At 39.7% G+C, this 13,198-nt stretch overlaps 1 protein-coding gene across 1 annotated transcript; it reads left to right on the top strand.

Moving 5' to 3' along the window:
* The first annotated feature begins 886 nt into the window (after window positions 1–886).
* Window positions 887–13,195, top strand: sh3d19 (SH3 domain containing 19). Its single transcript, XM_088419573.1, has 18 exons — window positions 887–1,042; window positions 4,560–4,599; window positions 4,734–4,848; window positions 5,523–5,667; window positions 5,740–6,612; window positions 7,496–7,567; window positions 7,657–7,769; window positions 7,938–7,978; window positions 8,736–8,895; window positions 8,971–9,033; window positions 9,378–9,438; window positions 9,664–9,794; window positions 9,874–9,935; window positions 10,049–10,287; window positions 10,707–10,747; window positions 11,517–11,715; window positions 12,408–12,505; window positions 12,583–13,195. Exons 1-18 carry the CDS (start codon window positions 970–972, stop codon window positions 12,691–12,693), a joined length of 2,637 nt encoding a protein of 878 aa, XP_088275699.1. The 5' UTR covers window positions 887–969; the 3' UTR covers window positions 12,694–13,195.
* Window positions 13,196–13,198: the final 3 nt, after the last annotated feature.

Here is a 13,198-nt window from a genome sequence, read left to right as displayed (position 1 = left end):
TAGTGTGTGTTTTCATTTACAGTATATTTTTAGAGTTTATTATGTATGATTTTATTTATTCTCTATATATTTTCATTCACAAGTGTGTTTTTGTTTGTTACAACGGCTTTTTTGTTCATCCTACCATTTTTTTCTGTACATTGTACGTTTTTCCATTTACAGTACTTTTTTGTTTATTATCTGTTTTTTTTCTTTCATTTTTTCCCCACTTATTATAATTTCCAAAGCAGAGTTTGTAATTTTCCCAAACATGCATTAAAATGTTCTCATTTCTTTCATTAAAACACACTCTCAAAATGGATTCAAACCTTGAGGAAAAAAACAGCGAAAACTGCAAAAGTTATATCGAGTGAACGCTGTCGTATACAACATAAAACCATATAAAAAAAAAATTTTCAAGGAAAAACTAAGTAATAAACGATTTATTCTGTACAAACCCTTAATTTATGTAAATAACCATCTCTCTACCGCTAGAGGGAGCCCGAGTACAATTAGTGGTCCACAAACACTGCTCTTTCAAACAGTATCGTACTGTACTTACTGTACACAAAACTACTGATCATCTTATTGTTAAGTGACAATAATAAAGTAAAAATACTTTTTTACAATATGGTGCGTTGCGGTATTGTATTAATGCAATGGTATGTTCATGATATGATCTGATAAGATTTGATGTGAATGTGTGTATCATAAATTAGACTGTAGAATGATGTTATTTGATAGTATTTTAAAACATTTATGCTAAGTAAATGAAGTAAAGTTAATCCGGTGGTCACATCTCATTTGAGTGAGGGGCTGGGGTACATGTTGACTCCCCCGGGGTCCCTCCCACACAAAGTGCTGCGGTCGGCAGAACAACTGTGACCGCCGTGGACGCATCATTTCTTGCTCGCACCGTTAAGAGAACACCTACTTATGATCGATATTATCGTCGTTTAATGACTTGTTTCCTGTTCAATATTTCCGGTGATGATGGCTGAAGTCAGGCGTGGGGAAGACCAGACGTGTATGGATATTCGCCGTGGCATCAACCGGCCAACAGGTGGGTTGGATTTTTCTTTGTTTTGTTTTGTTTTGTTTTGGTCAAAAGTCTAGACAATCCCAGGTACTTTTTTACATTTTTAGAGGCAAAACAACATAAACACAACCAAGTCCACAGGTCATGTTAGTTGCTGATGCCGTAAAGCGGGGAAAAAAAAGGGGACAGCAAAACTTAGCATTCCACTGACTTCGGAAAGTGAAAAAAACGTAAGCCAGGGACGCCGTATCCCAGGGGTCCACTGTATATAAATGTACAAAACATACATGAATGCTATAACAATTCTCGCTGGGAAATATATTCTTTATCCTCTACAAAAATGTATTTTACCATATCAAAAGAATCAACAGTTCTTTGTTCCTGCATTATGCAATACTGCCTCCTGGTGGGCAAAGTGGGCACACCAGAAGGAGCAGCACAATAAAATGGATCATATCTACTGTATTACTGCATTATATGTTACAATTAAAAATATGCATTTTTATACTTTATACTATAAAAAATATTGTTATATTTCCTTATTAAAAGGTTTTAGTCATGGCTTTTCCATTCCTTGTGGAAAGATGATTTGAGATACAAGTGATTGTGGTAGTGGAACAAATTTACTCACATCTCAAGGCACCACTATAAATATAGTAATCTGCTCAATAATTGTGAGTTTACGGAAGCAAGCAGATGGTTTGTTGCGCAGCTGCTGTGCGCCTGTCGTGGTCCAAAGTATGTGTACAATGTCAGCATGTGTTGGGGTGGCACACACGCAGCTGTGATGGGGGAAAAAAGTATTCTGCTGATCTCAGCGGCTTCTGGTGTCCACTCGTGAAAAAGCATCAACACATTTTATGTGCAACGTGGCTCACTTTTGTCCTTTGGAAATGACACAAACATGGTAAATGAGCGCAAGTTTGTCTAGCCAAAGCTAAAATGTAGCTGGGTAAACATGATTTTTTTTTTTTTTTTAACATTTCAGTACATTTCTTTTAAACTGTGCTCCAAAGCTTGTGTGCCTGTTTTTGTTTGTTTTTTTGTTTTGTTTTGGGTTTTTTGTTTTTTTTTTGGGGGGGGGGTGAAATTTTGTAGAATTTTCATGAAATCTCAAGTTTTTTTTCGGATGTTGTTTTTGTTTTGTTCAAAAGTATTGCAGTATTGTTAAGTATTGTAAAATTCATCCATCCATCAATCAAGTTAGCAAACTAACTAGTTAGCATACTATCCATCCATTAATCCATCTATCTAGCAAGCTAGCTAACTAGTTAGCATCCATCCAGCCATCCGTCGAGCATCTAGCTTAGTTAGCTAGCATGCTAACTAGTTAGAATACCTAGCATACCGTAATAGTTTGCATACCATTCGCCCATCCATCAAGCAAGCTTGCTGGCTAACTATTTAGTATACCATCCATCCATCCATTTAACAAGCTAGCTAGCTCATCAGTTAGCATACCACCCATCCATCCATCTAGCAAGCTAGCTAGCGAACTACATCCTAACATCCGAGATATTTAGCTAGGTAGCTAACAGGTTAGCATCCATCCATCCATCACGGGGGTTAGATTTGCAAAAATAGCAGTAACCAAAATATAAGCAGAGGATGAACTGTTGTTTGTTTCTTTTGTTTAAAAATTCCATAAATATACACGGAACCCATATTTTTTGTTCGGTCTGACTCGGAAGGAGGAAAAAAAAAGTATCACTGAATGTGAAATGGAACCATTTTGACTCATAATTCAGTTATTTGGAACCCAACTGTTTTTAGAGTGTACTTGTACTTGATCGATTACGCAAATATTATAATACAAGCCCAATTTGATGTGAGACTGTCCCTGTTAATGATAAACCCTGTTTCACTTTGCCGTTTGGCACATGCTCCATTTCCTGTTTGACCACATTCCACCTGATTTCATTGGTCCAACGTGGTGATTATGGGTGTGTGTGACTTTTGTGTGTGTGGTCAAAAACACACACACACGCTGGCATGAAGATATCCTGCTTTACTAGGTCATTTATCAGTGAGGATTAAAATGGAAACATGCTCTCAATAGTGGATTTGAAATCTTCAATATAGCTCCTCAGCAGGTAAGCTGAACTTTAGTGTGGAGATCTTTTTTCGAGAATGTAAACAAGGAAACTGCGAAGGCGTAAAAGCTTGGTCAGGCTCTAAAACCGAAAGGACTGCGGTGTCATCTGGAAAGGTGAGTGCAAGTGATCAACTACGTTTGATTTTTATGTCGCATTCCGCTAAATTGTTGAACTCGGCTTTTATCTCATGAGGATTTTGATTTTGACATTTGTACTTTTTTTCTTAACTCGTTCAATGACGTATTTTCACCTTATTTTTTAAAGTGCGGACATTAAATCCCAGATACTTATGTATCAATGAAGTATTCAATTGATACTTAAGTATCAATGAAGTATTCAATTGATACTTAAGTATCAATGAAGTATTCAATTGATACTTAAGTATCTGGGATTGCATTCGATGCCAGGGACGTATTTTCACGTTTTTTTTAAGGGTTTGGACATTAAATACCAGATACTTAAGTATCACTGAAGTATGTATTCAATTGATACTTAAGTATCTGGGATTGCATTCAATGCCAGGGACGTATTTTCACCTTTTAAAAAAAAAAATGGGGACATTGAATCCCAGATGTTTAAGTAGTTCGATAATTAAGTATCTGGGATTGCATTCGATGCCAGGGACATATTTTCACGTTTTTTTTTCAAAGATAGTCTTGTATTTAATTCTTAGGTAATAAATTGATATTTAATTATTTGGGATTGAATGTCTGGACTTGTAAAAATACATAAAAAAAATGTAAAAATACATCCCTGGCATTGAATGAATTTTGAATAAATTTTGTCAATGGTAATTGGGTCCTTTTTCAATAAGTGTTTTCATTATTAATCCAAACTGCAGGCAAAAAAGGATGGCAGACTTTTATAATTACGATTATAATTACAGACTGATGACATGATGGTTTCAAGCTAATTTGCTAGAGTATTTATATATATATATATATATATATATATATATATATATATATATATATATATATATATATATATATATATATATATATATATATTTTTTTTTTTTTTTTTTTTCAGTTTTTTTTCCACAAATTGTCAAAACTATTTAACTGTGACAAGCATCACAAGACGATAAAAAAAATTCTCAAGGACCCATCCAAAAAATTGAATAGAAAGGCGGCCATTTTGTTTGAGGCAGCAATTTTGGACGAAATCCAAGGCTTTCATCTTGAGCGTCGAAAAAAAATAGGTCGTGAAGCACCTAATCATTAACGTGAATACTTTGAATGTCTGGCATTCAAACCATAAAACCAAACTTTCATGTTCAATTGCATTGCTCATTTTCTGTCGGCGCCGCTAGCTAATCACAAGTTTACGAGTTGGGACGGCCGTGACTTTTTATAGACGGTAAATTCCTTTAAATAGAAATGTGAGTCTTTCCCGGATTTACTCTCTTCATGAACGTGATAATGTTCCGCTCATTTTGACAGATGATCTTGACGGAGGCAAAGCGGAGCTTGCGCATGGCGGGTAAGTTGTCATGATAGGAAACGAGTTACACAAGTCAACATTTCCAAAGAATGAAAATGCACAGCAGTAAAACAACTGTGGATGGTTCCACTATAGAAATAAATAATTTTTTTTGCGTAATTGTATTTTCGTAGGCGAACGGAGATCACTATCATAGCCGCCGAACCTTTGGATGACAACAAGTGGTTTTCAGCATCACCCCTGGTCTTCTCTTCCTCCGCTAAATCTAGCTGGTCCACAGACATCAAGGTTTGCTTCAGCTTGGTGATTTCTTAAGTTCCTCGCACCACATAAGAAGCCGTCGACTTCAGCGCTAAAAATTCCATCACACTTCGAAAGAATTATTTTGAACATAAAAAATACAAAAAAATGGATATTCCGATACCATTTTTTGACTCCCGATACCAAGCTGTGCAAGATCTGCCGATACCGTACCAATAGAACCCCTTTTGGATATTTTTTTTTCTTTAATGCTAAAGAACTGCATATTCACTTGGTTGTGGTCAGGCAGCTCTGTAAAAAATAGTTTATGGAAAAACAGAGAAAAAATAAATACAGTAGAACTTCTAGAACTTCAGAGGGTAACCAAACTCTTCTAAAACCTGAGAGTTTTAGATCATTAGTACGTGGAAAATGGCATTGGCAAGTTATTTGTTAGTACTCGCAGAAATCAATACCACCGTTTTAAATGCTGGATCAGGAATCTTCCTGATACCAGTATCGGTATTAGAACAATACTCCAAAAAAATGAGAAGAAATGATGGATTTTTTTTATATACTTTAGGACTTTCGAGATCTGCACTAGCTATTGGAAGTACAGGTTTATTTCAAGATGTGCGACTGGGACCGTTGATTCGATGGTCTTCAGAATGAATCCGAGTTTAGAAATCATCTCGCTAAAGCCTTTGTTTTCCACGACTCAGCCCCCGCCGTCCTATGACCAGGTGATTCAAGAAAAAACCAAAGAGGAGCATATTGTTCGGCCCACCGCCGCCCCTCGACGTTCCTCTCCCTGTGCCAGGACTACCTGCTCCACGCAGACCGACCCCATCAGGGAAAAATCGGAAGGTAAAATCGTTTGACGTCGCAACTGGGAACGTTTCTTCATCCCGTTTCCTTCTGGGTGTGATTCTTCCGCAGGTAAAAAGCCGCAGAAACCGCCGAGAACATCCTTGCTCAGGCCGGAACGTTCTTCAGAAAGCGGTCCGCGCAAGTCACGAGAAAGAGAGGACTCAGGAGATCAGTGGCACAGATCGGTCATCGTCTACTGGGAGACGCCGCCGCAACCTGATCCGACGTCTTGCGAAACGACTTTCTCTGATCCCGTCTTAGATTTCAGACCTGTCCCACTTCCTCGAATAAAATCCAGGAAACAGACAGAAGACATCATTCAGACATTAGTCGAATTTGAGGATGACGAGAACCCCGGAGATACTGCGGACGGTTCCTCGAATGAGTACCTGAAGGAGCTGTTGGAGGCATTTAGCTCGAACGATAACCAAGCAAATCGGGAGAAACAAGTTCATGGCGAGATGAACAGCCAGCGAAACATCCAGGCCAGGATCCAGGCCTTTGAGAACCAGCTCACCCCGGACAACGAGATCGCCTCAGAACCGATCGGGCCTCCGCCTATTCCCCGAAAGCCCGTGAAGCCACCGGTGTCGGCTAAACCTCCACTCGCCGCCAGATCTCTGGTGCTTCAGGACAGTCAAAATATATCGAGCCGGGATCAGACACCAATTTTCAAACCTCCGCCGCCTCAACCGCCGCAGAAACCGAGCGGAAATCCCTTACGAGAGGAACTGGAGTCCGTCCTCACGAAGGGAGGACCCCCGCAACGCTCCCGGCCGGCGGCGTTAACCAGAGACTACAGCATCCACGACGAAGACCCGCCTTTGCCACCGAGACCCCCGGTGAAGCCGCCCAAGGAGCCGCTGAGGCCCAATCTCAACTTCAACAACCACAACTCCACCGCCGTTCTCAGAGATGACGAATACGCAGACACTCCGGCAAGTACGTTGAAGTTCGGTTTAGAACCGCGCGCCGAAAAGCCGACAGTCTTTAAAGGCGTTAAGGTGGATCATCTTGAAAGGTTTGGTCATCAAAAACAACGAATTCTAACCTTTGCACATGAGCTCAACTTGTGAAAGTAGCTAACTGCCCGTGAATCACTTCGCAAACAGCATTACCATGCATAACTTTCAACAAAATAGCGTTGTATTTCTACAAACACACCACTTCCTGCTTTGAATCAACAAAAATGTTTACCAGTTTTACTGGTAAGGCCATCACAAGAAACAGAATGATTACTATCAAAACTGGGCTAAAATGCCAACGACACTTCGCAGTTATGCAATCCAAAAAACGGAGACTGGAAGTCCCGTTTTAATCGGGACTGTTACGATTTTTTCTCTTGAGTTCGAAGTCTCTACGGATTTCATCAGCCCCAGTGTTTTGTCGCCATTTTACATAACTCACGTCATGATGTATTTTGTTGTTGTTTTATTTATGTTCAGCGAGTCATACAGTTTTAGCTATCTATATAATCAACCGATTATTGATGAAAATTAAATTTGAATTGTTTACTTTCACGTTCACGTCATTCCGGAACTATGACTACATCCTGCTTTTGTGTGGATGAATCATGGGAAATAAAGCAAAGACCATAGTGAGCTGAGCTTTTGGGCGGGACTTGTGTAAGTAGAATAGCTAGTAATTGTTTTTTCACACACACAAAAAAAAACATTTCCATCCTTCAAGAATTCAATAAACATTTACTCGTCTTAATACGATGGTTAGCACAACAAGCGGGGTCATTGCTATCAAAACTCGGCTAATACGCCAACTGCATTTGGCTGTCATGCAATTAAAACAAACGTTTACTTATTTACTTCAGATCCTGCTCCTATCAAAGCGAGACCATCTATAAAAAGAAGGCCCACCATGATCAGAGTCCCCAGTCAAACCTGTGAGTACCGCTTATAGCTAAAATGAGCATGCTAACAAAGATGCTAACAAAGCACTATAGCATAATAGTAACTTCATATCTCCCATTAGCCACAGAGAGCCTTCAGGGCAATCCTCCTCCACTTCCCGCTCGGAAACCTGTCGGTCCCCACCAAACGGCGCCGGTCCCCAAGCAGAAGTCCTTACCCAGCATCCCGACGCAAGTATGGATTCAACTAGAGGTTCTGAACTTGTGTTTTCCCATCCTGAAGCCGCCGTCGCTTTGTACTTTAAAACATAATCAACCGTTGACATTATTGGGAGTGTTATGCTGTTTACTAAGATATAACCGAAAAGGTGAACAGAGTATAAACACGAGTGTTTCTCTGCAGGAATTATCACACAACAAGCGGGTTCCATCGCTGCCAAATCAGTGAGTAAAAGAAAACAAATCACATTGTTTGTTTGGTTTATATGACAGTCATCAGTCATTTTTTTAAGTCCTATGAAATTGTAATTGTCGGTCGCCTGCGTATTTTTGCTCAACCTTCTGCCGCCACTAGAGGGCAACATTTGGCTTTTTTCTACTTCGTCTTTTGTTGGTTTACTTCTCTCTGCACTCATACTAATTCTTTTTTTCTGTTTCAGTACTTACTACATTTAAAGTTAACACCATGTCTGTGGTTCTATAGTTACACTGCAATTGAAACACGACACAGTAATTTAAGTGTTACACGAAAAAAAAGCCAGCTAAGGGGTTTAACCCTACGCTTTAATACAATCACTCGAATGGTGGATGTCGCTTCTCATTTATAACTGCCTGCCCTACAACTATAAAAGATGGTTCCATTAACATTGGTCTTAATTGGTCTAAATTTCTTCTGTCACACGCACTACAAGTGAAACAAAGTATTGCTAAGGTTGAATTTGCTGAAAAAAAAAGTCTTTAACTAGGGGATTAAAATACTTCTATCTTGCATTTCCTGGCCAAGAGCCAATCAGATGTAGCAAAATAGCAGATTAACATCCAAAAAGGGGTGTGAAGGACTGACCGACATCGGACGTAATTTCTATCCCGACGACGACGGATGAAATTTGCAATTCTGACATTTTTAATTTGCCATTTCGGCAAAACGGGCATGCGACGGACAGTCCGACCGACCGAGTGATGCCTTTATGTCACAACTTAGACGAGGAAGCACGGGAAAAGCGCTCCCGCCGCGCCCGCCTCCAGCTAAACCCGGTCCAGGACGACCGCCGCCACCAAACGCGCAGGCCAGCAAACCCAGCAAAGGGTTCGTCCTGCCCCCCAGACCCATCCAAGGCCATCGTCTTTACGACAGATACACTGTGAGGAAATCCCAGACAACATGTCTTTGTTCCCATTACTGTGTTTAAAATTGTTTCTTTTTTTTTCCCCGCAAGCTTCCGCAAGGATCTACTGCTCCGAACTTTAACAGGAGCCACAGCGAAGAACTATCATTCCAGGTGAGATGGGCTTTTCATAAATGATGTAGGAGGCTCAAACTGATATCCTTGGATTTATCGAAAATAGGACTACCTAAGAAAACAGGATGAATTCTGAAGTATTTCATCCGCGCGTAACTAACCAAACACTTCAGAGCTTCTCAATGCAGATGGACAATTACCTGAAGGCAACCAAAGAGGGTTTTTTTTTTTTTTGCGGCGAAGAAGTATAACGCTATGCAACGGGATTCATAGGGCTTCTTCATAGTGGTTCCATTGACTCATAAAAGTTGGTCTCAAGATCATGTTCAAGCTAGCTAAAATCTTGGCTATGTTAGCATTGAGACTTGTGCTTGTTTGTTCAGGCTGCAGGTCCCAAGCAAGAACATGGACTAACCGTTCAAGTCTTGCATGACTTCACTCCAGGTGAGCATTTTTTTGTTGTTGTCGTTGGATAGAAATACTAGCTAGCTAGCTAGCTAGCTCTCTCTATCCATGACCCATGAGATTCAAGTGTGTATATATATATATATATATATATATATATATATATATATATATATATATATATATATATATATATATATATATATATATATATATATATATATATATATATATATAAATTAGACTCTTAAAATGTTACACTAGAGGGACCAGGAGAGCTGAGCTTGAAGGCCGGTGACATCATCAACATGGTGGAGCGTGCGGACGACGAATGGTACAAAGGGACCTGTAACGGATCCACTGGTTACTTCCCGGTTAACTTTGTCAAAGTGCTCGTAAGTTAACGACAGTCCTCATCAGTTGTGTCATATGTATCATACGAGTGCATTATCGTCATGCTCTTTCTCCAATTAGTCGGACGGACCAGCAAAATTTGTTCCAGTGAAGAAACCAAAGCCTGTTATAGCTAAAGTCACGTAAGTAGCATAGAATCGCTTTAGAACAGGGCTGTGTTTTGTTTTTGTTTGTTTGTTTTACCGACTGCACATCTTTGCCGCAGAGCGTATAAATGTATCGTTTTTTTTAAAAGCGGTCCCAGGTGCGTGGCCCTGTTTGATTTCGAGGCCGAGAGCGGCGAGGAGCTGGCGTTCGCGCAGGGCGACGTGATCCGGCTGCAGGCCTACGTAGGTGACGAGTGGGCCAGAGGGCAGTTGGGCTCCGCCTCCGGAATTTTCCCTCGCAATTTTGTGGAAATCGTCGAAGATCTGCCGCAGCCGCCGCCCACTCGGCAGATGCGCGGGACCGATTCCGACAGGGTGGCGTTGCCAGGTAAGAATTTATGGTCCACTAATTCCACATTGTGGTGTTGTTTCGACATTTCTTTCCAATTTTTCAATTTCTATTTACTGCAAAACCAAAAAATACACCTGTGTGAAAATTTCCAAATTTCTAAAACCTTTCTGTCATATTGTCAAGCTAGTATTTTACAATTTTAGCCAAATTTCTGTTGAGCAAAATAAAAGTAAAATTTTGACTATTTTTCTTACTCTAAATTTGTATTCATGTCGGGTTTACAATCTTGTCAGAACGTTTTAAAAATCACACAAAATGAACTAAAATACACACAATTGAAAAAAAGCAGTCACCTAATTTGATCTCGACGATTAATTACAACTATTGTTGTGGTTTGTATGCTTCAGAGATTCCCTGGTATGTGACCTTGAATTTTGTCTTTTTTTTTTCCACAGGCATGGCCATTCTTCAGCCGCAAGCGGTCAAACCGGCTCAGGTAGCCTACATTTATTTTTATGCTGGTGCCTTATGATATAACTCACCCAATTTCTAGGTTTTCTTGAGATACGAGTTGTCATATGGCAGATTTTTCTATTTTTTTTACTTGAGTCTTTACGTGAGTCTTAACCTATGCTACAAGCTTAAGCTATAAATTGCTGTATGTTAGCAGTACGCTCAATTCAAATGAATTCACAAAAGGCAATAGGCAAGCTGTTTAACCCATGTGGTATTTTGTTACAAATTATGGAAATTTTTTTGATATTTTTACGACATCATAAAAGAATCAATGAGGGTAAAAACACTAGGGAGCTGAAATTTACAGGAGATGATTAAGACACGTAAAATTTTAAAATGCAACGATTCTGATAGTTCTATGAGATTGCGGCTGGAGATGCAGAATTTTATGTACAAAAATAATTTTCCAAAGTTTGGACCATATAAAACCATTATAATTACAATTTTTGAAATGCATTTTAATAGGATTTATGACATTGATTTTCCTGCCACTTTTGCAACATTGTATTGAGCGGCGGTCAAACTATGTCAGCAAACAGAAAATTCTTTGACTTGTGTTTCACCTCAAGACAGTAGGTGGCAGCAGAGACCAGTATATATATATATATATATATATATATATATATATATATATATATATATATATATATATATATATATATATATATATATATATATATAAAATCATCCCATTAATTTCAAAATGAGAAATATGGTGAGACGCCGTACAGGGACGTTGGTAATTACAGGTTGCGGCGTTGTCCCCTCTACCCTCGGTGGAGTGGACGCTAGCTCGACACGACTTTGACGGCAAGGCGGAGGACGAACTGACCTTCAAGCAGGGAGACTGCATCCTGGTCACCAGGCACATCGATGACGAGTGGAGCTGCGGAAGACTCAACGGCAGAGAAGGAATCTTTCCGAAGGCTTTTGTGGAGTCTCGCACAGGTGTGACGTCCATCATGACAACCAGGCCACCCTTTGGGATTGAAATACAGTGGACCCCGCCATTCGGAATTAATCCGTTCCGGGGTTGGGATCGTAAGGCGAATTTGTGTATGGCGGGTAATAGAAATTTATGCTAATTTGCGAATGCGTATAAAACCCCTGGTAGAAACATCAAAAGTGTACATACATTTGAAATAGGACAGAAAATAAGAAAAAACGACCTAAAAACGCCTGAAGAGCTAGGCAAAACAACATAAACACAGCCAAACCCACAAGTCATGACAGTTTTTGATGCCGTAAAGCAGGAAAAATGCTGTAAAGAGGGGAGAAAAAACTTAGTATTCCACGCTGTAACTTGGGGGTCCACTGTACTGGATTAATGACATTTCTTCAGTAGGATGATTTAAAACATTTGATATTTTTCCATGGCAAAAATTGTTGAACCTTGGTGAAATAATTTTATAAATATATAAAATCTGTTCATACTCTAAAAACTGTAAACCAGTATATGACATCCTGTATATTGTATAAACAAATTATTTAAATATACAGCACCAACCGGTGCTGGGATCGGCTATTTGTTCAGCGATCGATATCAGCCTCGGAAATCTTGATTGTATAGAGCTGACTTTTATTCAATCGAATGTATCGATCGCAACTAATCAATTTATTTGTATTTTCTTGATGAGCAGGTCCGAATATGTCAACTAACCAACGGGAAGGCCACGGAGTGAAAGGAAGGGCCATGTATGACTTCACTTCAGACTGTGATGAGGAGCTCTCTTTGCAGGTCAGTTTATAAAGTACAGTACACATATTATTTGTAGAATAAAGTTTTAAGCATCATCCCGACATTGTCCGCGGCAGGTCGGCGACATCGTCACCAACCTGGAGTCCATGGACGACGAGTGGTTTCTGGGAGACCTGAGGGGCCAACGGGCCCTAGTGCCTAAAAACTATGTCCAATTGCTCTCGTGAATCATCGTATTTGTGATACAATGCAGTATTTGATATTAGGGAATATTTTCTGCTGCATTACGTTTTGTGTTGCGTGACTAATTGAGTTGTGCACTAGCCCCATCTGGTGGTTTCTTTTAGCACTGCAACTCACTCCCTAATACACTGCACACACACACAAAAAAAATTCTGCAAGTATTCCAATTGTCCACTGTCAGCTAACAGTCCATTGAAGTTTTAGTTTTAAGACTAACATTTTTGAAAATGCGTCTCCACATACTTGCAATTTAGTCGGAAAGCAATTGCAGGATAAATCCCCCCCCCACACACACACTGAGTTACCCCACAGCAGTGCTACGGCGAGTTGAGGAGTACAACCCTACTGCATAACGGCAAAAATGCTGTTTTGGGCATTTTGCTTACAGAGGACATTTGAAAAATCGACGCTAAAATGTAGAATTTTTACCGAATGAATGCAAAATAAACAAGGTTTGTGCTTTTCGTTGAAGAGCAGCGACAAAAACGG

Source organism: Hippichthys cyanospilos, chromosome 7 (assembly GCF_059441005.1).
Source record: "Hippichthys cyanospilos isolate Australia breed blue-spotted pipefish chromosome 7, RoL_Hcya_1.0, whole genome shotgun sequence".
Taxonomy (NCBI): Eukaryota; Metazoa; Chordata; class Actinopteri; order Syngnathiformes; family Syngnathidae; genus Hippichthys; species Hippichthys cyanospilos.
This window is presented reverse-complemented; position numbering and strand designations above follow the sequence as displayed.